The sequence below is a fragment of the Oryx dammah genome, unplaced genomic scaffold (assembly GCF_014754425.2).
Source record: "Oryx dammah isolate SB20612 unplaced genomic scaffold, SCBI_Odam_1.1 HiC_scaffold_26, whole genome shotgun sequence".
NCBI lineage: Eukaryota > Metazoa > Chordata > Mammalia > Artiodactyla > Bovidae > Oryx > Oryx dammah.
In genome coordinates this window covers 91,391,106-91,417,187 of record NW_024070210.1, presented here as the reverse complement: position 1 = coordinate 91,417,187, position 26,082 = coordinate 91,391,106, and the positions used below count along the sequence as shown (strand labels likewise).

At 38.9% G+C, this 26,082-nt stretch overlaps 1 protein-coding gene across 1 annotated transcript in view; it reads right to left on the bottom strand.

The window, feature by feature from the left end:
• Window positions 1-19,608, bottom strand: part of AP3B1 (adaptor related protein complex 3 subunit beta 1) — a 236,592-nt gene extending 216,984 nt beyond the window's left edge. The window contains exon 1 of the mRNA XM_040225914.1: window positions 19,316-19,608. Within this exon, the coding sequence (XP_040081848.1) occupies window positions 19,316-19,443 (128 nt within the window). The 5' untranslated portion in view covers window positions 19,444-19,608. The remainder of the gene's footprint in view (window positions 1-19,315) is intronic.
• Between the last annotated feature and the right edge of the window lie 6,474 nt (window positions 19,609-26,082).

The following is a 26,082-nucleotide window of genomic DNA, read 5'->3' as shown; positions in this document are numbered from 1 at the left end:
TGAAAATAGCAGAAGATAATAGGACTATTGAAAGTAAAGGCAGGTCAAGAGAAAATACACAATCTGAAGCACCAAGAAATACAAGAATGGAAAACACTGAATAGCACATCAGAGACATGTATAATATAATCAGAATATCTAACATACCTAAAAAGAGGGAGGAGAGACAAGTGAAGTGAAATGAAAGTCGCTCAGTTGTGTCCAACTCCTTGTGACCCCATGGACTATACAGTCCGTGGAATTCTCCAGGCCAGAATACTGGAGTGGGTAGCCTTTCCCTTCTCCAAGGGCTCTCCCTAACCCAGGGATTGAACCCAGGTCTCTCGCATTGCAGGCGGATTTTTTACCAGCTGAGCCACAAGGAAAGCTCAAGAACACTAAAGTGGGTAGCCTATCCCTTCTCCAGCAGATCTTCCAGACCCAGATTCTTTACCAACTGAGCTATCAGGGAAACCCCCAAAAGAACGGGACAAAAGCAATATTTCAAAAGCTAATGGCTAAGAATTTTTCTAAACTGATGAAAGATGTAAACTTACTATATATTTTAAAATCTTAAAAAAAAAGGAAAAACATAAAGCCATACACACGGAGACAGACAGACAGACAGACACACACACACACACACACACGGTCTAGAATAGTCAAACAGCTGAAAATCAAAAGATAATGAGAAAAATCTTTAATGGATGCAAAAAAAAAAAAAAGACATTTCCTTAAGGAAAGGGTCAACAAAACTTTGCAATAAAGGGCCAAATATTTTAGGCATTACATGCCATACCATCTCTCATGACTGTAAAGTAAAATCAGTTAAAACAATACATAAATAAATGGGCTGGCTGTGTTCTAATAAAACTTTATACATATGAGGATTTCCAGATGGCACAGTGGTAAAGAATCCACCTGCCATTGCAGGAGACCCAAGAGACACGGGTTTGATCCCTGGGTTGGGAAGATCTCCTGAAGCAGGAAATGGCAACCTACTCCTGTATTCTCATCTGGAAAATTCCACAGACAGAGAAGCCTGGCAGGCTCCAGTCCATATGTTCACATAGAATCAGATACTACTAAGCGACTCAGCAAGCATGCACAAATGCACAGGCCATAGTTTATTAATCCTTGTTTTAAAAGGATCAACAATAATACTGAGAGCCAACTTTTCAAAAGAATCTACAGACATCAGAAGACAATCAAATGACATCTTTAAAAAGCTGAAAGAAATAAGGCCAACAAACAATTCTATACCCACTGAAAGAAAATATGCTTCAAAGCTGAAGGTGAAAAAAAGTAATTTTCAGACCAATAACTGCTGAGGATCTGCTGCCAGGATATAAAAGGATATCATTTCAAAAGGAAGACAACTCTAAATTTACATGGGATTTATTCTAAATTTATACCTTTCATCTGTAAAGGAAAACTTCCATCTATAAAGCAGAACTAATAGAAGACACACATATATCCACGAGCATAACTGGCACTTTTAACACACCTCTCTGAGAACAAGTAGGTTAAAAAATTCAATAAAGATGTAGAAAATATGAACACAAATAACCAGCTTAACCTGACATGCATAGAACAGTATATCCAACAACTGCAGAATAAACATTCTTTTCAAGTGCACATAGAACACTACTTATCAAAATAAAATTATATGCTGGATAAGATCTTTACAAATTTCAAAGATCTAAAATCATTTAGGGTACATGGAATCTAACTAAAAATCCATAAAAGAAAAAAAAGCTAGAAAATGCTCAGATGTTTGGAAAGATAAGCAACACACTTTAAATAACCTATGGGTCAAAGAAAAAATCATCAGGGATATTAGAAAATATTTTGAACTGACCAACAAAATTGCAACATCTCACAACGCATGATATACAGCAAAAGCAGCACTTAGAAGTAAATCTGTATTTCTAATTGGAAGGACTGATGCAGAAGCTGAAACTCCAATACTTTGGCCACCTGATCCGAAGAACTGACTCACTGGAGAAGACCCTGATGCTGGGAGGGATTGGGGGCAGGAGGAGAAGGGGATGACAGAGGATGAAATAGCTGGATGGCCCCACCGACTCAATGGACCTGAGCCTGGGTGAACTCCGGCAGTTGGTGATGGGCAGGGAGACCTGGTGGGCTGCGCTTCACGGGGTTGCAAAGAGCTGGACACGACTGAGCAACCAAACTGAACTGAAATGCAATATAAAAGAAGAAAGACTGAATATCAATATTCTAGGCTTCTGTTTTGGGAGAAGGCAATGGCACCCCACTCCAGTACTCTTGCCTGGAAAATCCCATGGACGGAGGAGCCTGGAAGGCTGCAGTCCATGGGGTCGCTGGGAGTAGGACACGACTGAGTGACTTCGCTTTCACTTTTCACTTTTATGCACTGGAGAAGGAAATGGCAACCCACTCCAGTGTTCTTGCCTGGAGAATCCCAGGGATGGCGGAGCCTGGTGGGCTGCTGTCTATGGGGTCGCACAGAGTAGCAGTAGCAGCAGAAGGCTTCCATTTCAGGAAACTAGAAGAAGAACAGCAAGTTAAACTCAAAGAACAAGTAAAGAAATAAAGAATAAGGGGAGAATTCAATACAATAGAAAGAAACTACAACAGACAAAAATCAACAAAACTAAAGATCTCTTTCACACAGGTTGTTAAGAAACTTAATGCGATCACTGTAAAGCACTTACCACCAGGCCTAGCACGTTCATTTATTCGGAATGTACTAGGTTCCAGGAACTGTTCTGAGTACTGGGACTTAAATTCTAAGTGAGAATGCAGGGGAGCGGGGTAGGGGTGAGGGCCAATGACAGAAATGACAGAAGAGGGGGGGAGAGAGGGAAAGGGAAGGGAAACAAATACAAACAGAATAAGTACTATTCAAATAATTAAAGCAGGGTAATAAAATTAAAGTAAGACTGGGCAATCACAAAAGATCTCTATAGGTAGAAGTGATCAATCAAGCTGAGATCTCAAAAGACAAGGAGCCAACCACAGGAATTTTGCAAAGATACATGGAATAAACACAGATAATAAAGACCAAAAGAAGGTCTACAAAGGGTCTATAAATGTACACAATGGTTGTTTTCTCAAATACACTAAACACACAATAAATATTAGCTGAAAGAATAAATGAACATAAGCTGTATGCTAACTGTGCTCCTTAGAGGAATACAAGAAAACTCTTTTAAGGTTTCACTGGATTCTCAAAACAGTCCACGACCCGAATAAAAGTTAAAAACTAAGCATACATCTTGTATACATTCCACATGTGCATGTTTTAAAAATCATGATGTCATATATACATCACAGAAAGTCTCCATATTTGCCAAACCCTTTACCAAAGTCCTCAGCTACTATTCCGTTGGCCGGCAGCAGGAAGTAGATTTTACTTTTGCTCAGGATATAAGGAATACTTTCTAGAATGTGACGACTCATCCTTAAAGTTTTAAAGGAAATATCACAGTCATTCAGCTACTGAGGAACAAGCTAAAATTCTTTTTTCTATTTAACAGCTCCATAAACCAAAGCTGCCACCTTCAACAAAAGATTAAAAAGGTTCATGGAGTCTCAAAAGTCATTTAGATTTGATGAATATGAACACAGAAAGTTTAAAAATTTTTGCACTAAGAGTAAGTGAATTTGGAATTTAACTCATAAGAGAGCTAATTTCCTTAGAATACAAAAGACCCTTAACTAATCAAGAGTCGATCCAACAGGGAAATGGACAAAGGACATATAAGGTATTTTATTGGGAAAATAAAACCAACAAATATGAGGGAGAAGATGTAATGCACTAGCAATTATAAAGATTCGGTATAATAACATTTTTAAATGTTATTATATATATTATCATTTGGTAATATTATACATATATATGATCATCTGGCTTACACATTTTTTTTTCTAGAAGGATACACAAGAACTTTTTCATTGTGATTATCTCAGGGGGGTACAGGGGAAGTGATACATTTTCTCTATTACTAACATGCCTTACATTGATAACATATAATTAACTTATTTAGTCATCTGAAAGTGGTATTGTTTTCTAGAACGTAAAGCATTATTTATTTATTTATTTTAGTATCACAGAGTCTCTAGGAAGCATGTGGAGTTATTCACTATTTAATTAATAAGGAAACTGAAGCTCAGAGAATATAAGGATAACATGCAAGTAAAAAATTACATGTAAGAAATTCTAAACATAATTTTCAAGTATACCACCACAGAATTAGGGAACAGCAAAGAATTAAACTTGAGTCTTGTTTTGAAATCCAACATTCTTCCCATTTACTAAGAAAACATTTCAAGAATTACAGAATAAGTATAAAATCCATAACCAATGGTACCACAATACTTCCCTAATTTTTATAATCGACCACAAGAAAACTGTTGCATTTTTTTACATTTTAAATTCAAAATTTTGTGAAAAGAAAATTGATCACTGGAACCATAATAAACACTAATTCTAACTATTCTCAGTAGTAGTCTAAAGCATCTGTGATATACTTCTGTCTAAGTCAAAATAAATTTTATTTTCACTGACATTACTTTGACTATATTTGGTTAACATTATCTCATGTAGATTCATCAGCTCAAAATTAATTAGTATTACAGAATAGTGTATTCCATCCAAACAATTCATCTTTGTTGGCTCATATGCCCCAATGATACTGGCATGCCACCGTAACAATGGGCATGGTGCCACAGGAGCAGATGGGCACAAACACAGCCATGCCAAAGAGTCAGTGTGTGCATCAAGTATGAGTATTATTATTAGATCTTCCTCCAAGAAATTCATAAACTACAGTAAAATAAATATAAGTCTTCTACTATGCTCATAAGATATGCCGACTCAAAGCTAGATTAATTTTTAAATCCTTAAAAAGAAAAAAATCAACTTTCCAAGGCCACAGAAGGCAAGTTTTCCATCTGATGAGTTTGGATTAGCCTTCTGTTTAGGGAATTGAGGAAACCAATATGCAGTCTCTACCTTAGATAAGCTTTGTCCCTGAAGCACTTGAAAATCTCAGTAAAAAATTCAGTTTTGAAAAAAATCACTTGGCACTGTTCTCAAAATTAAACGGTTCTGAGATCTGTTGAACAACAATGTGAGTATACTTAACACTAATGGATTATATACTTAAAAACTGTCAAGATGGTAAATTTTATGTTATGTATTTTTAATCACAATTTTTTAAAAAAGTCACACAGCCCTGTCAAGTTTCCTGATGAAGGCCATGTAGGCCTAGAAACAGAAAAAAGTCCTACAAGTTCCTATAACAGGAAAAAAAATCTGAAAATGCAAATCACTGAGCTTTACATGTTTAAATTCTGCATTCTGCTGGAAAAAACTATTGTTAATTTTCAAAAAATTTATTTCCACATGTATTTTTAGATTTTTTAAATATAAAACACGATACTGACCAAATAATACTGAAAATTTTTATAATTTGTACCATATTAATGAAAAGTTTTAAAATACTAAAAATGCTAAAAAAAAAGGGGGAGGGAATCATTTGTAATCACTATTATCCAAAATCATTTGTTAAGTACTATATAAGGTACCAAGAAAAATGGCTGTGTGTGTGTGTGTGTGTGTGTGTGTAAACAAAATCTATCTCTGACTTAATTTAACTACATTTTCTTTTTAAAGAAATGTTCAAGGATCCAATCACCTTGGGAAATCCAATCTGTTATTTGTAACTATTGATACTGTCAGACAGGCAGAAAATTTAAGAAGTCTATTTTTAACTTTACTCACTATTTTTTGAGATTTTTTTTTTTTATGTAGACCATTTTTGAAGTTTTTATTGAATTTGTTACACTATTATTGCTGTCTTAGGTTTTGGTTTTTTGGCCACGAGCCAGGTGGGAGCATAACTCCCTGACCAGGGATCGCGCTTGCACCCCCAGCACTGGAAGGTAAAATCTTAACCACCAGACTGCCAGGGAAGTCTCTGCTGCTGCTGCTAAGTCGCTTCAGTCGTGTCCGACTCTGTGCGACCCCATAGACGGCAGCCCACCAAGCTCCACCGTCCCTGGGATTCTCCAGGCAAGAACACTGGAGTGGGTTGCCATTTCCTTCTCCAATGCATGAAAGTAAAAAGTGAAAGTGAAGTCGCTCAGTCGCGTCCGACTCTTAGCAACCCCGTGGACTGCAGCCTACCCGGCTCCTCCGTCCATGGGATTTTCCAGGCAAGAATACTGGAGTGGAGTGTCATTGCCTTCTCCAGGGAAGTCTCTAATTTACTTTTAACTGACCACAGCATTTGTATCATCTTATGGCTCCCAAATCTCTGTCTCTAGCCTAAGTCTTCCCTAAGCTTGACTCATGTATCCAACTGTCTATTTATTATCTCTACTCGGATGCCTAATAGGTGTCTCACACTTAATGTGCTCAAGCTCCTGAACATCTCCCCTCTTTAAAAAGTTCCTCTATATACAGTCTTCTTCATTTCAGTTGATACCCATCCCAAACTTCCAGCTGTTTAGGCAAAAAGCTTATGTCCATCCTTGATATCTTTTTCTCTCACACACCATCATCCAAACCATCAGCCAATCTCACTGGATCTACTTTCAAAATATATCCAGAATCCAATCACTGCTCCCCACTATCACCGATCGGACCGAGGCATCACCTTTTCTTGCCTGGATTACCGTAGGGTGTCCTTGCTGGTCCCTGCCTCAGATCTGCAGTCTATTCCTAGTTCAGGAGACAAAACGATATATTAAAAACATAAGTTGGGTCATCTCACTCTTCAGTTCAAAACCCTCCAATGGCTTCCTTCTCACACAGAGTAAAATCCAAGTCCTTACAAGGATGTACAAAAAGCCCTACACAATCTGGTCCTTACCTCTCTGATCTCATCTACTACCTCCCCCTCTTCCTTCATTCACTCTGTGCAGACATACTGGCCTCTTTGCTATGCTCCCAGGTCAGAAATTCTTCTGCCTCAGAGCCTGAGCATACACAGTTCCTCTGACTGAAGACTTCTTTCTCCCCAGACATCTGCAAGTCAACCCCTCACCTACTTCAGGTATTCACAAGCATCTTTTCTTCACCCTGCTATTTCAAACTCAACCCAACCTCCATCTTAATTCTCTATTCTTTCCCTGCCTTATTTTTCTCTATATAGCTCCCTGTTATCAAATGACTGACCATATATTGACATTTTATTGCTTATCTTCTTCAGATTGGAATATACTCCATGAAAGCAGGCATTTTGCCCACTGACTGATTAATCCCCAGCATTAAGAAGAGTACCAAGCATAAGAAGGCACTCATACTTGCTAAATGTTTAGTTACTTCTATATTATTTAGGTTATAGAAAGAAACATTAGAAATGAATAAAAAAATGGTCTCAAGTATTCTACAGACCATAACCTCTTTGAAAAAAGAAATACATCTGGCACACAATAGGCACTTAATAATGACTGACTGACTTCTAAATGCCCATTCTGCTCAAAACCTTCCAATGGCTTCTCTTCACACTCAAGAGTAATATCCAAAGTCCTTACAAGGCCCTACACAATCTGGCCCCCAACCTTCTACTCTTCCCCTTACTTTTCCACCTCCATAGTACTAAATCTCCCCCTCATTCTTCATGACTACATCCTTAACCTAGGCTTTAAGAAATTTTAAGTAACCTATTCCTAGAGTAAAGCTCTGCCAATCCATGATCTTGGGACCAGCCTTACTCATAAGCCTCTCGCTTATTCAGCTGGCATGCCACCTCACTCAGCTGCCAGATTAAAGACACGGGCCTTCTAATTAGGTCAGTCCCTATCAGCAATACAAGTAATCGGCCCATCAATAAACAGACATTGACTATAAATTGTCCACTTTTGTAGATCTATGAACTCTTTCCAGCTGACATGTTAAATAAGTCTTCCCTAAGCACATAACCCAAAGAATGTTATTCATAATAATGTGAAACTCAGGAAAATCATTTCCTTCTTGATTATTCTACTTTGGGCTCTTCACTTTAAATTTTGAATTTGGACTGCAGGCAATTTGTTTTTGTCGGTAGCTCATTTATATTCACAATTGCAATACTGTCAAATTATTTCACTATAAAACATTTGTCATTCCATGAGCATTTGTAACTTTTCTGCAGTAAAAAAAGAACATTTCAACCCACCATCTGTCTGATCTTTTCAGTTTTACTCATTCAATTCTAGCAATGTTACCTCAAATTCTAAATATTTTTAGAAATAATATCTCACATCCTGGGATTTAATAGTAACGCTTGATTTAAAATATTCTAGATTTTCTCCTTAAATTTCACAAAATCAATGTTCTTAAAATAACATATTCTATATTTTCTTGGTTGAGTACTTAAGATAAACTGTAAAAGTCAGAACTGAATCTTCTCCAAGAAGAAATGCAAGCTAAGCAAATAAAATAGAACAGTTATAATCTATTGCAAAGCAGGACTCTGCAGTATTTCATCACTGTTTTTGTTCAATGTGGTAAAATCTTATTTGATTTGAAGAACATTTCAAGAATTAAATTATAGGAACCCTACTGCACCACTAAAAGTGACAATCCTTAACTTGAATAGCTAGCCCTCTGTAGAACTGACAGTCTTACTTCCACGAAGACAAAAACAACTAATTCATCTACCCAGAAATGAACTGCAGATATCATTATATAGCTTCTTCTTTTGTTAACAGCCATCTTGGAAGAAACGACATTTACTTCATAAAAGAGCAATAAAAACACTGAAATTGGGAGTTGCCTAGAGGCCCAGTAGCTGGGACTCAGTGCTCTCACTGTCACGGCCAGGATTCAATCCCTGGGCAGGGAACTAATATCCCACAAGCCACACAGTGCGGCCAAAATAAAATAAACACTTAAACTGCCTTATATTTCATATGTTCCTTGTAAATAAAAACATTAGGGCCCAATTTACATATACAGCATGGCAACTATGCTGTTAACTTCACTATAACTAGATTAAGTGGCCATAAATTCCAACAAGCTAAGCAGAATTAACAAGATGAGCAGTTACCAAAACTGGCATTATCAGAACTCAAAGGAATTAAATCTTCAAAAATCGAAGATAACGACAAGGACAAAAATATGCTACAGAAATCATTAATGGAGTATAGTTTCATACCAGCAGCACCGAATTCCTAAACACAAGAAAAAGGAATTCACAATGAAGAGCCTGTGCCTCTTCATAATATGCTAACAACTCAGAGCTCCAGCATTTTCAGCATATCAAACTAAAATGTGTTTGACATTTCAAAATTCCAGCATGTCCATTTTCTTCAGTAAATCACTATTTACAAAAATAAAGGCTTATAGACACATGTGTATGTACGGCTGAGTCCCTTTGCTGTTCACCTGAAATTATCACAACATTGTTTGTTAATCTGCTATGAAAGTGAAAGTGACTCAGTGTGTCCAACTCTTTGTGAATTCTCCAGGCCAGAATATTGGAGTGGGTAGCCTTTCCCTTCTCCAGGGGATCTTCCCAACCCAGGGATCAAACCTAATTTCCCACATTGCAGGCAGAGTCTTTACCAGCTGAGCCACAAGGGAAGCCCAAGAATACTGGAGTGGGTAGCCTATCTCTGCCCCAGCGGGATCTTCCTGACCCAGGAATTGAACTGGGATCTCCTGCACTGCAGGTACCAATGGAGCTATCAGGGAAACCCTGTTAATTGACTACACCCGAATACAAAATAAAAAGTTTAAAAAAAAAAAAAAAAAAAACCTCAGTGGGCCAAGTTCACATTAAAATGCACTATTCATTCAGGGAAAAAAAAAAAAATAAAGGCTTATAATAAGTCATTTATCACACTGAAAACTTGAGAATTACTACACAATTTAACACTATATATTTGTACTATTCATATTAGTTCACATTAGCCTTATCTCACCAAATATATTCTTAAAGGTAAGCTAAAATCTTATCTGCTGAAAACACATAAGAATTAATTATACTTCTGGTATAACCCCACATTTGCAAATAAAAATGGTTTTTGAAGAATGGTATAGACTTCAAAATCTTGATTATAAAATTCATTTAACACCCACCTATATGACAATTCTAAGTCAATTAATCCTGACCACAACAAAACCTGAAGCAATGACATAAAGAAAATGGCTGTTTGGGGCCTTCACAGTAATGCAATAATACATTAATAGGGATAGCAGGTTAGGTTTTTCCTTCTGTATAAGGTCGTGTTTATTTTTAACTACACTGGCTAAGTGAAGTGAAGTCGCTCAGTCGTGTCCGACTCTTTGTGACCCCATAGACTGTAGCCTACCAGGCTCCTCTTGTCCATAGGATTTTCCAGGCAATAGTACTGGAGTGGGTTGCCATTTCCTTCTCCAGGGGATCTTCCCAACCCAGGGATTGAACCCAGGTCTCCCGCATTGTATACAGACGCCTTACCGTCTGAGCCACCAGGGAAGTCCTGGCTAAAGAGACAGTAAATATTGATAGAATCTGAATCATTCAATGATCAGGCATTAAGTAAAAGATCTAAAATATTTATTATGCAAAATTATGAGCCAAACACTTTGCTAGGCATCTTCACATAAACTACACTATCTAATTAAGGGATTCGTTGGTGGCTCACAGGGATACTGGTACCTGGCAAGTGTCATTTAGGAATTCTCTTCTAGTTAACTAGTGTCAGGACCCAGCCCACCCACCAGCCCACAGGCACCAGTCCTGGAACACTTTAGACCAAAGAGTAGCTGGGGGGACCTAGTCCTGTCCACAAACGGGCCAGCTGCCATAGGACCCCCCGAGCCCTCAGGGACCCCAGGACCCGCCCTATCTACCAGAAAGCTCAGGACGCAGCCCACCCACCAATGTGTGAGCGAGAGCCCTGGGTCCAGCAGCGCATCGATCCCACCCTCCCCACCTGCCAGCAGGCCAGCACTAGTCCTGGGCCCAGCCTCATCCCCCAGAGCTGGGGCACCAGACCTGGCACAAACAAGGCCCTCCAGCCAGTGGGTAGGACACGCCCACCCACCAGCAGTCTGGCACCAGCTCCAGGACCCCCTGGGCCTGTTCCCCCACCTACAGGCCGACACCAACCAAGAGTTTAAGGTACAACGTAGAAAAGACAGTCTCTTCGACAAGCTGCATGTAAAAGTTGAGGTTAGAACATTACCTCACAGCATATATAAAAATAAACTCAAAATGGATTGAAGACCTACATGTAAGACCTGAAACCCTAAAACGTCTAGAAAAAGACAGAGGCTTTTGTTTCCTAAGACAAAAGAGATAAAAGCAAAAATAGATAAGTGGATCTAATTAAAAGTGTTTTCACAGCAAAGGAAACAATTAACAAAAGAAAGAGACAACCTATGGAATGGGAGAAAATATCTGCAAATGATATTAGTGACAAGGGATTAATGTCCAAAATACATAAACTGCTCATACAAGTCAGTATCAGAAAAACCACATAACTCAATAAAAAATGGCAAAGATGTGGGAAAAAAAGGGACACTGTTGATGGCACTGTAAATTGCTGCAGCCATAAGGATATGGAGGTTCCTCAAAAAATCAAAAGCAGCTATCATATGATTTAGCAATTCCACTCCTGGGTATTTATTCAAAGAAAACAAAAACAGTAATTTAAAAAGATGTATGCACCATAAGTTCACTGCAGCATTATTTAAATAGCCAAGATATGAAAGCGATCTAAGTGTCCACTGACAGATGAATGGCCAAAAATACATGGTGTGTGTGTATATATATATATATATACAGACAACACAGAGAACACAGTGGGATACTCAGTTCAGCTCAGTTCAGTCGCTCAGTCGTGTCCGACTCTTTGCGACCCCATGAATCGCAGCACACCAGGCCTCCCTGTCCATCACCAACTCCTGGAGTTCACGCAGATTCACGTCTATCGAGTCAGTGATGCCATCCAGCCATTTCATCCTCTGTCGTCCCCTTCTCCTCCTGCCCCCAATCCCTCCCAGCATCAGAGTCTTTTCCAATGAGTCAACTCTTCGCATGAGGTGGCCAAAGTACTGGAGCTTCAGCTTCAGCATCATTCCCTCCAAAGAACACCTACCCATAAAAATGAATGAAATCTTGCCATTTTCTACAAGATGTAATGACCAAAGGGTATTATGCTAAGGGCAACAAGTCAGACAGGGAAAGATAGACATAGAATCGAGAAAATCAAATGAACAAACATAACTAAACAGAAACAGAATCGCAGATACAAAGAACAAACAGATGGTTTTGGGGGAAGAAGGAATCAGTGAACAAAACTGGTTCAGTTACAAAATAAATGAGTCACGGGCAATGAAATGCAGTCTGGAGAATACAGTCAATAAATATGAAGTCTCTTTGTATGGCAAGAGATACCAGCTAGACTTATCATAGTGATCATTTGGAAATGTATAGAAATATTGAACCACTGTGCTGTGTACCAAGAACTAACGTAGTATGTGACAAGTCAATTACTCACCAAAAACAAACATACAAACTTACAGAAAAAGAGATCAGATTTGCGGTTACCAGAAGTAGGGAGATTGGGGAGTGGGGGAACTGGATAAAGACAGTGAAAAGGTACAGATTTCCAGTTCTAACTACTTTATCTCACAACTGGGAACATACTCTACAACAGGATAATATAACTAACAGTGCTATACTGTATAAGTGAAAATTGTTAAGTAAATCCTAAGAGTTCTCATCACAAGGGAAAAAATTATTTTCTATTTCTTTAATGTTACATTTATATGAGATGATGGATGTTCATTAAATTTACTGTGGTAATAATTTCATGATATATGTAAGTCAGATCATTATGTTGTATACCTTAAGCTCATACAGTGCTATATATCAATTATATCTCAACAAAACTGGAATACAAAAACAAAAAATAAAACAGTGTGTTACTATCAACAAGGCACTGACATCTGGGGCTGTGAAAAGAAAATAAAATGAAGTCAGCAGCGGCTGGAGAGCTCTCTAAAACAGAGCCGGGAGGCCACTGATGAAGTGTGATTTAACAACAATGGCCCAGATGGAATCTGAACTTCGACCACTCACTATCTTAACGGAGGTGTCCATAGTATGTGCCCAATGTTCCAGAAACTCAAAATATTTATCCAACCCTTACTCTAAAGTAACTCGTGACAGCCTATTCATTAAGAGCAAATACTTCCTTGCATAGTGGTCAACCACAGTTCTTGCCAGGTAATGACTTTGTGGCTTTCATCTTTATAAGACTCTGGACTCTTTTTCCACTGTACAATCTCGAACTGCAAATCTTAAGACCCCAAATAAATTATTTTACTTGTAGCCCTCTGCATTTTCTTGGTCGATAGGACTGGTTCATCTTTACTTTCAATAAAGTTAACTCGAGAACATCCCTATAAAAAGGTTACCCTCATTCAGACACATTTCTATATGCCCCTTGAAAGTGAGAAAAAACAGTGTGGATAGAGCTAGATGTGTTGTCTGTTGTGTGCCCAGCCACTCAGCCATATCCAACTCTTTGCGACCCTTTGGACTGTACCCTACCATAATGTACACACACCAGAGCCCCATGTAAAATTCCTAGTAGACTCCACTGAGAAACACTGATAGTAAAGGTTAAAGAGTTATATGCAATGTAATTTTCATGGATAATATAAAGCTGACAATAAATAAAATTTAAGTTAAAAAAGTAAGCTAGGCTTTATCATTGGCCATGCAAAAACACTGACATATTGATTATATCATACTATACCATATAGTAAGACAACAGAAAAGCATGCTGTCCTTCGGGGCTACATCAGCTCTGCCAATCTAACAAATGAAAAGACCACCCCAATTTCAGCAAGGACTGAAAAAATGCTACGTTGGTTACCTTTGAATTGTTAAATCCAATGGCCACTTTTCAGCCTTCATTCCATCTGCCCTCTCTCAGCAACTCCTAACATAGTTAACTACTTCCTTGTTCCTTTTAGCTTGCTTTTTTTTTAAACTTTCCTCTGGTTTCCTAGCCCTCTGAGCACTGTCTCCTTCCCTAGCTGTTCATTCATTCACACCTTAAATGCTGATGCTCCCTACAGTTTTGTCTAAACTGCCTCTTCTCCTAAAAAGAAAAGTTCTCTCTGGGCGATTTCATCCATTCCCATACTTTAATTATTACCCACAATTCTAAATGCTGATGCTTGAATCTATATTTCATCTAAACATGAATTTTCTTTTGCAACTCTCCTGGTTTCTACATACTTTGCCTGAAGAACTCCCCTCTACTCTCCAACTGGCAAAAATCTTCTCAGGCTTTATGACCTAATATATTACCACCTCAGTGAAGCTTTCAAGAACTTTTGCAAATAGTGTTAGTTACTCTTCTAGTTCAGAAGTCATTTCAACTATACCATCTTGTGAAAAACTCACAAAATAGGCAAGTATTATCATACCCTCCCTAGAAATAAAGGCACTGAAGTCTGAAGAGATCAAACAACTTGAACAAAGAAACATTACTACAAGCAGAAAACATCAACTTAAACTCAGGTCTTTTCACTCTAGATCCAATACTCTTTCTAATATACTGTGATGTTCTCAAAAAAAAAAAAGAGAGAGAGATTCAGAAATTCAGTAGTTTTACCATTGTTAAAAAAACTAATTAGTATTATCTGTTTCTAGAAATTAATTTCTAATTAAATGCTTAATCCAAAAACAAATTATTGATAATTACTATTTTAAATTATACACACACAGCTAAACTGGTTAAAATAAGCATTTAAGACAAAAGAAAACACCTCACACCAATCAGAACAGCCATCATAAAAAAGAAAACTACAAATAATAAATGTTGGAGAGAATGTGGAGAAAACGGGACTCTCCTGCACTGGTGGCAGGAATGTAAACTGGTACAGCCAACGAGGAATAAAACTACCATATGACCCATTAATCCCACTAGTGGGCATATACCCTGAGGAAACCACAATTCTAAAAGGCACATGTACCCCGATGTTCACTGCAGCCCTCTTTATCACAGCCAGGACATGGAAGCAACCTAGACGTCGATACAGAAGTTGTGGGGTGGCCGGGGCCCGGGGGGAGAATGTGTGTGTATTATATTTATTTACATGTAGGAATACTATTCAGCCATAAAAAGAAACAAATTTGAGTCAGTTGTAGTGAGGTGGATGAACCTAGAATCTGTTATACTGAATGAAATAAGTCAAAGACAGAAAAACAAACACGTAGTAACACCCAGTGGCTCAGTCAGTAAAGAATCTGCCTGCAATGCAGGAGACCCGGGTTCAATCCCTGGATCAGGAAGATCCCCTGGAGAAAGGAATGGCAACCCACTCCAGTATTCTTACCTGGAGAATCCCATGGACAGAGGAGCCTGGCAGACTACAGTCCATGAGGATGCAAAGAGTCGAATATGACTGAGCAACTAACACCTTCACTTTTCTTTCAACACATATATATGGAATCTAGGAAAACAGTGAACTTATTTACAAAGACGTGGAGACACAGAGGTAGAGAAAAGACTTCTGGACACTGCGGGAAAGAGAGGCTAGGAGAAATTGAGAAAGTAGTAGCATTGACATATATATATACTATCATTTGTAAAATAAGTTAACTGTCAGGAAGCTGCTATATAACAAAGGGAGTCCAGCCTGGTGCTCTGTGATGACTTAGAGGGATAGAACTGGGCGTTGAGAGGGGGATGCTCCAGAGGGAGGGAACACACACACACACGCGCACACACATACATATGACTGATTCATGCTGATGTGTGGCAGAGACCACCTCAAAACTGTAAAGCAATTATCCTCCAGTAAAAACATCACCACTGCAGACACTGTAGTGAAGACTGGTTCAGGAGATTCATACACGGTGGCTAAGTACAGGGGATGGTGGATCAACTGAAGAGCAGAACACCTGTATGATCTCAAACTGTCCCCCCATAGGTAACTAGAAAAAAATCCTATAACGGGGAAAATTAACATTATAAAGGCGGGCACCCTGTGCCTCCTGACACAAAAGTCTAATAAGGTAGTACTGCAGCCTGGGATATTTAACAAGAATCAAAACGTGAGGAACACCAGCAATGGCAAACTGATTAACATGCTATAAATTGGCTTGTGTTCTTCAAAAATATCAAGGCAGTGAAAGACAAAGGCTAAGTAACTATTCCAGATTAAAGGAGATTAAAGAGATATGAGAACTAAGTAAACAACATAATCTTGGACTGGATTCTACACTAGAGAAAAAAAAATGCTAAAAAAATTAAAAGCATTTATGGGGACAAAAGACAACACACAATTATAGACTGCAAATTGTACTAATGATAAACTTCCTAACCCTAACAGTGCTGCAGTTGTGAATGAGAATATCCTTGTCCTTAAAAAATACATGCTAAGGTATGAGGATAGAGGGACATGAGGTATACAACCTATTCTCCAATGGGTCAGAAGAGATAATAATACGAATGTGTGTATGTCTGTGTGTGGATGGAGAACGAAAAATAAAGCAATGTAGTAATTTTTTAAAAAACTGAGCCTGCATCAAGAGTAGTTCTCTGTATTATTCTTGCAACTTTTTTGCAAACTCAAAATCATTCAAAGTAAATCATCAAAAATGAGACCAGAGGTTGTGGGAGAAATGGGTGAAGAAAGTCCAAGGCACAAAGTTCCAGCTATAAAATAAATAAGTCAGGGGGATATAATGTACATCATGGTAACTACAGTTAATAATACTGTATTGCATATTTGAAAATTGCTAAAAGTGAATCTTTAAAGTCCTCATTTGAGGCGGGGGGGGGCGGACCAAACTGTAAGTATGGAGACAGATGTTAACCAGACTTGCTGTGATGATAATTTCTCAATATATAAAAAAACCTACTGAACATTATGGTGTATATCTGAAATTAACATGTTGATGTCAATTATACTTTGATAAAAAAAAATCAGAGTACAGGATCAGGGTAAGCTTGAAGTTTTTTACATAAATTTTGTCATTTGGGTTTTTTTAAAAGGCAAGAAATATCACATTTTTATAAATGAGAGAATGTAAGCTCAAGAGAGGTTAAGTGACCACTTCCAGAACACAGGTCCCTGTTTCTGTACAACCCCACTAGTTTGCAATTCAATGGCCAAAATGTTTCTAATTCCTGAAAGCCTCAAGGTCACACACTGTCTACAACTACTAAAGTTTTAAACTTCTAATGATTTGTATGCATTCTCTAATAAAGTCCTGCTGCTGCTGCTGCTGCTAAGTCGCTTCAGTCGTGTCCGACTCTGTGCGACCCCATAGACAGCAGTCCACCAGGCTCCCCCGCCCCTGGGATTCTCCAGGCAAGAACACTGGAGTGGGTTGCCATTTCCTTCTCCAATGCATGAAAGTGAAAAGTCAAAGTGAAGTCGTTCAGTCGTGTCCGACTCTTTGCCACCCCATGGACTACAGCTTACCAGGCTCCTCTGTCCATGGGATTTTCCAGGCAACAATTATTTCCTTCTCCAGGGGATCTTCCCCACCCAGGAATCAAACCCAGGTCTCCTGCATTGCAGGCAGATTCTTTACCAACTGCAATACAAGGGAAGACCAAGGTACCCTAAACTTCATCAAGCAGCATATCCAAATACTCAAGAGAATGGGCTCTGAGATGAGACTGAGTTCAAACTCAGGCAGCGAAGTGTTCTAGTTCTGTTATCTTAGGCAAATTAACCATTTGTGCTCCAATTTTCTCATCTGCAAAGTGGAATCAAAGTATCTTTGGGTTGCTCTATATCCTCTGTGGCACCTGAAAGTCACAGAATAGTTTTCCGTAAGTCACACTCACTCAGCCAGACAGTTGTCAGGAGGACCAAATGAGATAATCAATGTAAAGTAGTGTGCACAAGTACTCACAGTCCGCTATTTTTATTTCAACTCCGACATGCTCAATCACCTCAGTAACACTGGTCACAGTCAAAGCCACACATTTTTTTCAAAATCAGACCCAAATCTGACAAAATAGGAAATGAAAGGCTCTAAGAGGAAAACATCTTAGAAGTTCACAATCCATAAAAGTAAATCAACTGTAAGCATATCACATGCAAAACAGACTCTACAGACTTAAACATTAATTTAACAGTTGAAATATCTGCTAATAGAACAACAGAACTGCAACAAGCTTCTTGTTGGAATAATCCATCATCTAAACGCATAGAAGGAAAAATGAAAAATTACTGAAGTTACATTACTTATAAACTTTGCTAACCTGAGAATAAGGAAATAAACAAAAAACTCTACTCCACACGCTCCACACAGATTTCAGTTAGCTTAATACAGTCAAAATGTAATCTCAACTTCAACTACTAGCAATTTCCAGAATGCCTTTTAAAATAAATTTTTAATTACATTAAATTTTAATCAAATAAATTAATTAAATAAAATGAATTTTAATTTATCTGACACCGCAAAGCCACCAGCATAGCTACTTTACCTTAAGTTCAGCATAAATCTAGTATCAGCCTATTATGTTCAGTAAGTACTGAGAAATCAAAAATAAGAAAAAATGTAAAAATGATTACAAAAAAATGCAAAGTTACCAGAATTCTGTAAGTTTAAAATCACTCCCTCTTCCTCACCACAAAAAAAAAAAAGGGGGTGGTGTTTTCTTTCCCTTTTTCGGTGGTACTTAAAATACTCGTAATAATTTAAAAAACACACACACACGTATACATTGTTTAGGGTTCATTTTTAAAATCCACATTATTTGCAAAATTGTGCCACTTGCCCACACTCTAAATATTCTCCTCATCCGCTTCTTACTGTTTCCGAGCTTTGTTTTTTGGTTTGGGGGTTGTCTTTTACTTTTGGTGGGGGGTTTTGTTTTTTCTTTTTTGGTCTGTAATGCAAAAGACATTTTCCAGGAACACTGGTGTCTGAATAAACCAGCTTGTTCATTCATAAAGCGCCTAAAACACCTCCTTGCTTCTACACTCAAGGGTCACAGAACAGCCTCCCAGAAGACACAATCTAACTTCCCCTCTCAGCTCCCCAAACCTGACTCCTTCCACCCTAGCGAGAGAATTTCTCCAGGTGTCATCAAACAAACTTTAAGCTAGCCTGAAGTGTTTGCGCAAAATTCAGACTCCTGGGCCCCAGACCAACTCAATCGGGGTCTTGGGGGTGGCACCGAAGCGGTCCCAACGGTTCTTTTTCACTAAAGTCTGAAAACTCCTAGAGAACCCCTCCACACTCTCAACCCAAACTCAAGTGATTCCGCGGCAGCAAGCGCCCGCTCCGCTCCCGGACGGTCTCACGGCGACCCTGCCCCTGTCCCGGGAGCCCCAGCCCCGCAGTCCCGTCCCCACACCCCAAACCTTTCTCCTCACTTCTTCATATCGCTGCTGAAGAGGCCGAAGGCGCCGGAGGGGGAAATGGTTGAGGTCGCCTCCTGACCCAGCTCCGTCGCCTCCCCGCCTCCCGACTGCTCATTGTAAGCGAAGCTGTTGCTGGACATCGCTGCGGGGTCGCCGGGTGTCGAGCTGGTCCTGCCCGGGGTTCTCTCTGACGGGCTCCGGTCCCAGCGACTGGAAACAAAACTAGTTCTCGTGCAGAGGGGCGCGCGCAGGCGCTTCCGGACTCGTCACCGCTCCCGCAGCCGACCCGGCGGGCCACCCCCTGCGCATGCCCAGTGTGCGGCGGCCAGCGCCCACCCCACCCCCCACCCCCCGGCCACTCCCGCGCCGGACTGGAGTTCCCGCCTCCGGGCTTTTGAGGTAGCCGAGCGGCTCGAACCCAGCCTCTGCGCTAGGCAGGCCCTCAGCGGGCTAGAGACTAAGCTCTTTTTAGAGTTTTGGTGGTGGTTTTTTCTTTTTTTTTGGAGACAGATACCCACGTATCCATTTTGGTCCCTTAGGAGATTCCCCGGGCCCGGACACCTCTTTTTTGGATTCCTGTTGTAAACCAGAAGCTTTCAGATTTCTCCTGGAACACCATTTAACACACCAGGTCAACTTTGCTAAACTTAATCAGGGTAGCTTTTCCTGTTTAGGCTGGTTTCTAATGCTTTCCCTCCAGCCTGCTTAGTCTTGCTGTTACATCTGCCCCGGGCAATCTTTATGCAGAGCTCTGCGTTTTAAGGAAATTTCTAAAACCCTGTCTTTCTGGGATCTGCCACCGCCAAGATGGGATCATTGTAGTTTCAAAGGAAAATCTGGGGCCATTGGTTCCAAGGAGCTAAAGGCGTGCTTCCTACTGGCGTATGCCTACCAAAAGTAGAATAAAAGAAAATAGAGCTGTCCCGAACACCAGAAGTAGCCCATTATCTGGGCACCTCTTTTTGTTCTTCTTGTGGTAGCACTTACTAAAGTTTTAAGGGGAGTCAGAAAGTTGCCTGGCTCCAGAGTAGCACGTGAGAAACTTTTTCAGGAGTAACTTGCCACCCCCACCCCCCCCCCCCCCCCCCACACACACACACCTGATATTTCGGGTGGATTTCAGAGCACACTGCGCACTGTTTCCACTGCTTCCGGTTTAGGCAGGCTCCGAAACCTAGAGCCCGGAAGTTAGAAAAGGTAAGGGGCCTAGTGAAACACAGGGCTTCCCTCGTGGTTCAGAAGGTAAAGAATCCCCCTGCAACGCGGGATACCTGGGTTCCATCCCTGGGAGCTGAAGTTCGCCCGGAGAAGGGAATGTCTATGCACTCTAGTATTCTCGGGAGAAGGCAATGGCACCCCACTCCAGTACTTTTGCCTGGAAAATCCCATGGACGGAGGAGCCTGGTGGGCTGCAGTCCATGGGGTCGCCAAGAGTAAGACACGACTGAGCGACTTCACTTCCACTTTTCACTTTCATGCATTGGACAATAATCAGATATCACCACATCTTCCCCGGTGGCTCAGCAGTAAAGCCTACAATGTAGGAGACCTAGGTTCAATCCCTGGGTGGGGATGATCCCCTGGAGAAGGAAATAGCAATCCATTCCAATATTCTTGCCTGGAAAATCCCATGGACAGAGGAGCCTGGCAGGCTACAGGCCATGGAATCTCAAAAAAGAGTAGGACACGACTTACTGATTCAACAACAACACATACCTACTACTACTAAAATCACTGAAGTCCACAACACTAACAACACCAAATGCTGGTGGGGATATAGAGCACAAGAAACTCTCATTTGTTGCTGGTGGGAATGCAAAATGGTACAGCCATATTGGAAAATAATTTGGCAGTTTCTTACAAAATTAAACATACTTTTATCATATAATCCACCAATTGTGCTCCTTGGTATTTATCCAAAGGAGTTGAAAACATGTCCATGCAAAAACATGAACAGATGTTTTTAGCATCTGTATTCATAATCACCAAAATGGAAAGCAATCAAGATGTACCTTCAGTGGGTAATTGTGTAACTAAAATGTGGCACATCCAGACAGTGGAATATTATTCAGCACTAAAAAGAGAGGAGCTATCAAGCCATGAAAAGATGTGGAGGAATCTTAAATGCACATTACTAAGTGAAAGAGGGGCTTCCCGGTTGGGTTGGTGGTAAGGAATCGCCTGTCAATACAAGAAAATGCTGGAGATACAGGTTCAATCCCTGGATCGAGAAGATCCCCTGGAGAAAGAAATGACAACCTACTCCAGTATTCTTGCCTGGGAAAACCTATAGACAGAGGAGCCTTGTGGGCTACAATCCACAGGGTACAAAGAGTTGGACATAACTTACCAACTGAGCATGCATGCCAGTGAAAGAAGTCAATCTGAAAAGGTTACATATTCTGTGATTCCAACTATATGGCATCTGGAAAATGCCAAACTATAAGACAGTAAAAGCATCAGTGGGTGCCAGGGATTCATTTGGGGAGAGGAGGGATGAATAGGTAGAGAAGAGAGGATTTTTAGGGCATTGAGAATACACTGTATACCATGATGGTGAATATGTATCAGAATACATTTCTCTAAACCCATAGAATGAATAACACCAGAGGTGAACCTTAATGGACACTGTGAACTTTGGGTGATAATGATGGGTCAGCAGTTATAACAAATGACCACTCTAATGAAGAGGCGATATGAGTCGGACACGACTGAAGCGACTTAGCAGCAGCAGCAGCAGCAGCAGCAGCAGCAGCACGTGTATAAGGGCAGGGCATACATGGGAAATCTCTATACTTTCCTCTCAATTTTGCTGTGAACCTAAAACTTCTAAGAAATAAAGTTTTAACAAAAAGTAAGAGTTTAATTTTAAAAAGAAAAGCCACACTGTTGCATTGGAAACAAGCATGACTACAGTTCTAGGTCCTCTAATGGAGAGAGAAGAATGCCCTCCATATTTCATATTCTGATCAAAACGTGGCAGGTTTTTTATTCATGTTTGAATATCCCTCCAGGGATGAGACAATGAAGCACTTAAAATGTGTTGTTGTCAATAAGGATGATATTGATCGATCTATGGAATTTAATCTACAGCTGATTATTCAGGATGATAATGATAATGTCGATGATGATAATGATAATGTCGATGATGATGATGATATATGCTTAATAGATGGCTTCGGGCTTCCCTGGTGGTCCCGTGGTAAAGAATCCGCCCGCCAATACAGGAGACACGGGTTCAGTCTCTAATCTGGGTAGATCCCACATGCTGCAGAGAAACCAACCCATGGGCCACGACTATCCTGTGCGCCAGAGCCCGTGAGTCGCAGCTTCCGAGCCACATGCCACAGCGACTGAAGCCTGCACGCCCTGGAGCCCATGCCCCACAACAAGAGAAGCCACTGAAATGAGAAACCCATGCACTGCAACTAGAGAGCAGTCCCCATTTCCCCACAAGAAAAGCCCGTGCAGCAACAAAGACCCAGCACAGCCAAAAATAAATAAATAAATGAAATTATTTTAAAAAAGCTTAATATGTACCAGGCATAGAAATGACTTACATATATTAGTTCATTTAATAGTAAAAGAAACTGAGCGTTCATTTCACTTATCTGTGAAATGAGGACACTGATACATGCATATCCTAGAGAATCTTTGGCATATATTTCTTGGCATAGAATGTCTTGGTTGTACATTATATGTACCTTTACAGAATATCCTAAATTTGTTCTCCCATATAATTGTACCAGAGATATCCTTGGTAGCTCAGACTGTAAAGAATCTGCCTGCAGTGCAGGAGACCCAGGTTCGAATCCTGGGTTGGGAAGATTCCCTGGAGAAGGGAATGGAAACCCACTCCAGTATTCTTGCCTGGGAAATCCCATGGACAGACCATGGGGTCACAGTCGGACACGACTGAGCAGCTAACATATAATTTTAACAGTTTGCATTCCCACAGCAATGCGTGAGAGATCTTCTTTCCTCACATTCTCACTAACACTTTCTTAAAAGTTTTCATCATCATCAATATATAGTTATGAATATTGTTTTATTATACTTCATTTTCATTTTCATATTCATAATGAATCTGAGTACCTTTTAAAATTATTGTTGCATTTGCATTTTGTTTTCTGAGAATTGCACATGAACATACTTCTTTGATTTTACATTGAGTAGTTTGCTTTTATTATGGATTTTAAGTTCTTTATTCTTGAGTCTGTTATGTTTAATTCACTGCTTGATTTTATTTGGTAATATTTTAATTTTTTCACACAGACTAGTATAGGAAATTGAGCTACAATTTTTTATATTGTCCTTAAATAGTGTGAGTATTATGATTATATATTCCTCAAAATACTTGTTGGGTAATTTTTCTCTGGATTCTTATGTATAGGATGCAAAGTAAATATTCCTTGGAAAAACAAATGAAACTTTATCACTGAAAAGATGCTAGAGAATTGACAAGAGAAGATTTGAATTCCTTTATGCCTTAAGATTCTAAGATTGTTACAGAAGTATTCTTACAGAAATGTACAAAAATACATAAAAATAGTAACTACATAGATTGAGGTCAAGCTGTCACATTCCTTCAGAATTCAAAAATCTTACATATAGTTGTGATATTTTCTGACATGAGAAAGGTCATGCTTCTATCCAGAAGAAACTTCAGCTCTAATAGAACCAAATTATTCTTTGATGTCTGTTACCAAGCCCAAACCAATTTTTTCTGTCTCCTATTGACATATATAGAATCTCAGGATCATTATTAACCATGCTGTTTTTTCAAAATGTTTTTTTCCCTAACATTTTAATAAAATCTTTATTGAATTGTCTAATTTCAGTTTCTGTTCATTTGAACCCCCATGATAATAGATGTTAAATTTGGTATATACATATTTTCCAAGCATAGAAAAACAAATTATACATGCGTATATTTCACCAAATGTCAGTTAAAACTGTATTATCAGTCTGCATCTTATTTTTTGTGTGTGTATTATGGAAATCTTTCAGTGCCAATTCATATGGCTGCCTCATTTTTAAAAACATATATGTAATATTTCATTCTATGGATACACTTTTATTTATTTAGTCAGTAGTCTATACAATAACATTGCCCATACATGTGTTTGTACACTAGCATCAGTTTTTCCAGAAAGTAAGATCCCAAAAGTCCAATAGCTAGGTCCAGTGATGTACACACTTAAAAATTTTGATAGTGCCAAATTTTTAAGCCAAAAGGAGGATTCCAATTATCTCTTCTACAAATATTCCTCTGTTTCATCATACCTCTTCTAGCAATGAATACTGTAAATATTTTTAACATTTGTTAATCTCATTGGCAAAGTATAAATAATAAGATCCTCATTATTGTTTAAATTTTGTTTTAATTGTTGTTGTTCAGTTGCTAAATCATGTCTGATTCTTTGCGATCCCATGGACTGCAGGACACCAGACTCATCTCTCCTCCACCATCTCCCGGAGTTTTACTCAAATTCATGTCCATTGAACTGGTGATGTCCATATAATAATGCACTGTCCAAATTTCAAACTTTTCAGACTCTTTATGAACTAGTCATAATTTTATTGAAAGAACACATATAAACCAGGCCTTTCTCAGGGAAGCAAGACTATATAATTACTCCAAATGTGATGGAGTTAAAGCATACATTGAATGAATTTTTCTCTTTTAATTACGTAGAGTTGACATTTGCTTATTTTCAAATGAGTTATAGGTCTTTTTTATTTGTAGGCACATTATAGATAGTAAATGGTAACCTTTTCTCTATTTTCTGGGAGAATATAAGCTGTAAAACATGGTTCAAAAAGTAGTAGGAAACATGAATAGACTAAATAATTACATAAAAAAATTTTAATAGTTGTCAAAAATCTACCACTAGAAAGATACTAAACCAATATAGTTCTATTAGGCCTAAAATGATTTCCAGTGTCTGTTACATTAAACTGTTACTAAATTTTTAAAAAGAAAAAGACAAAGCACTTTCAAATTCATTTTGTAAGACTAGTATTACTAATATCCAAGCCTGATTTTTTTAGTACCAAATAAGAATACATACAGACTTTCTAAATAATATGCTAAACTAATATTAAAGGAAACCCTAAAACTACCCAGTAGGTTTTATGTATAATAAAAGAACCTTAAACATTAAAAAACTGATTATACTTAGTAAATGCAGTATATATATTAATAGATATTAAAAATGGATTTAATAATACTGAATCAGTTTTTCTGACTTAAAGAAATGCTTGGTAGCCCAGGAAATGGAAAGAAGTAGTGTTACCATTATTGTTCATATACAGAAGTCCCCACTTGTCCACAGTTTGCTTTCCATGGTTTCAGTTACCTGCAGTCAACCACAGTCCAAAAATATTGAATGAAGAATTCCAGCGATAAACAGCCATGCATTTGAAATTGCATGCCAGTCTGAGTGACACAATGAAATCTTGTGCTGTCCCACTCTGTTTTGCCCAGGACATGAATTATCTGTTTGTCCAGCATTTCCACGCTATATACACTACCTGCTCATTGGTCACTTAGTAGCAATCTTGGTTATCAGTATCACAGGGCTTGTTTTTAAGTAAACCTTATTGTTCTTAATAATGGACACACAGTGCAGGAGTAATGTTGCTGGCAATTTGGATATTCTCTTACTGTGCCTAAATTAAATGTTATCATTGTATGTATGCATAGAAAAAAACATAATATAGGGTTTAGTACTACTTATGTTATTAGGCATCCACTGGGTTTTTTTTTTTTTTTA